Genomic DNA, 762 nt, shown 5'->3' with positions numbered 1-762 from the left:
GGAGATAAATCACCATAGACAAGGATCAGGACTGCGAAGGGGCGCCGCCTGTCCATCACGAAGACCCCGGCACTGGCACTCCTCGCTCGGACTCTCGGCACCGTCTGACTGGTGTTGCCTTTGTCGACCTTCGACCATCGCCGGGAAATGCCTCAGAAAGTGCCATTGGAGGTGTGACTTCGATATCAATGTATGTCCTTAAGGCTAGGAATGTAAATATTACTTAGCTTGTTTTTCCGTTATCGGTATAAATAGTTTCTTCGATTGTTAGTTTCCTGCCATGTTTATTCTTTTCGTCTACACTTCCATGTTTATTTGTTTATTCTGTTTTTGTTGTGTGATGGGCATTTTTGAAGGTACGTCCGCAGATGTCTGTTTCTTACGTAATAAGGACATTTCATCTTTATTCACCGTTATCATTACCTCATTTCCTTGTTGGTTTACTTACATTTTTATCTTTGTTTCTTCGTTTCTTAACATAGAACAGAGAAAAAAAATGGTGAATAAAATTTATAGGAAGTTATTTTAGTTCAGGAACGATCTATCCAGTTATTTGTACTGCACTATGTCTTATTAGTGACCTATGTTATAGCATACGTTGCTTTGTGTTCAGGGGTCGTTAAGGAATTTTCTAGGTGGGTAAAATAAAAGGGAACGAAATAGCAATAGTCAAGTTATCTGTGACCTTCCAAGAGAAACGCCTCTCACGTCCAAGTCTGTCAACATTCCCGTGGGAATTTTTGCGGTGGAGTGAAATAAACA

General features: G+C 40.4%; 1 protein-coding gene across 1 annotated transcript in view; it reads right to left on the bottom strand.

Moving 5' to 3' along the window:
• The window catches only part of LOC119582332, an 18638-nt gene extending 18582 nt beyond the window's left edge, over positions 1–56 (bottom strand). The window contains exon 1 of the mRNA XM_037930546.1: positions 14–56. Coding sequence (XP_037786474.1) covers positions 14–56 — 43 coding nt within the window. The remainder of the gene's footprint in view (positions 1–13) is intronic.
• Positions 57–762: the final 706 nt, after the last annotated feature.

Source organism: Penaeus monodon, chromosome 15, assembly GCF_015228065.2.
Source record: "Penaeus monodon isolate SGIC_2016 chromosome 15, NSTDA_Pmon_1, whole genome shotgun sequence".
Classification (NCBI taxonomy): Eukaryota; Metazoa; Arthropoda; class Malacostraca; order Decapoda; family Penaeidae; genus Penaeus; species Penaeus monodon.
This window is presented reverse-complemented; position numbering and strand designations above follow the sequence as displayed.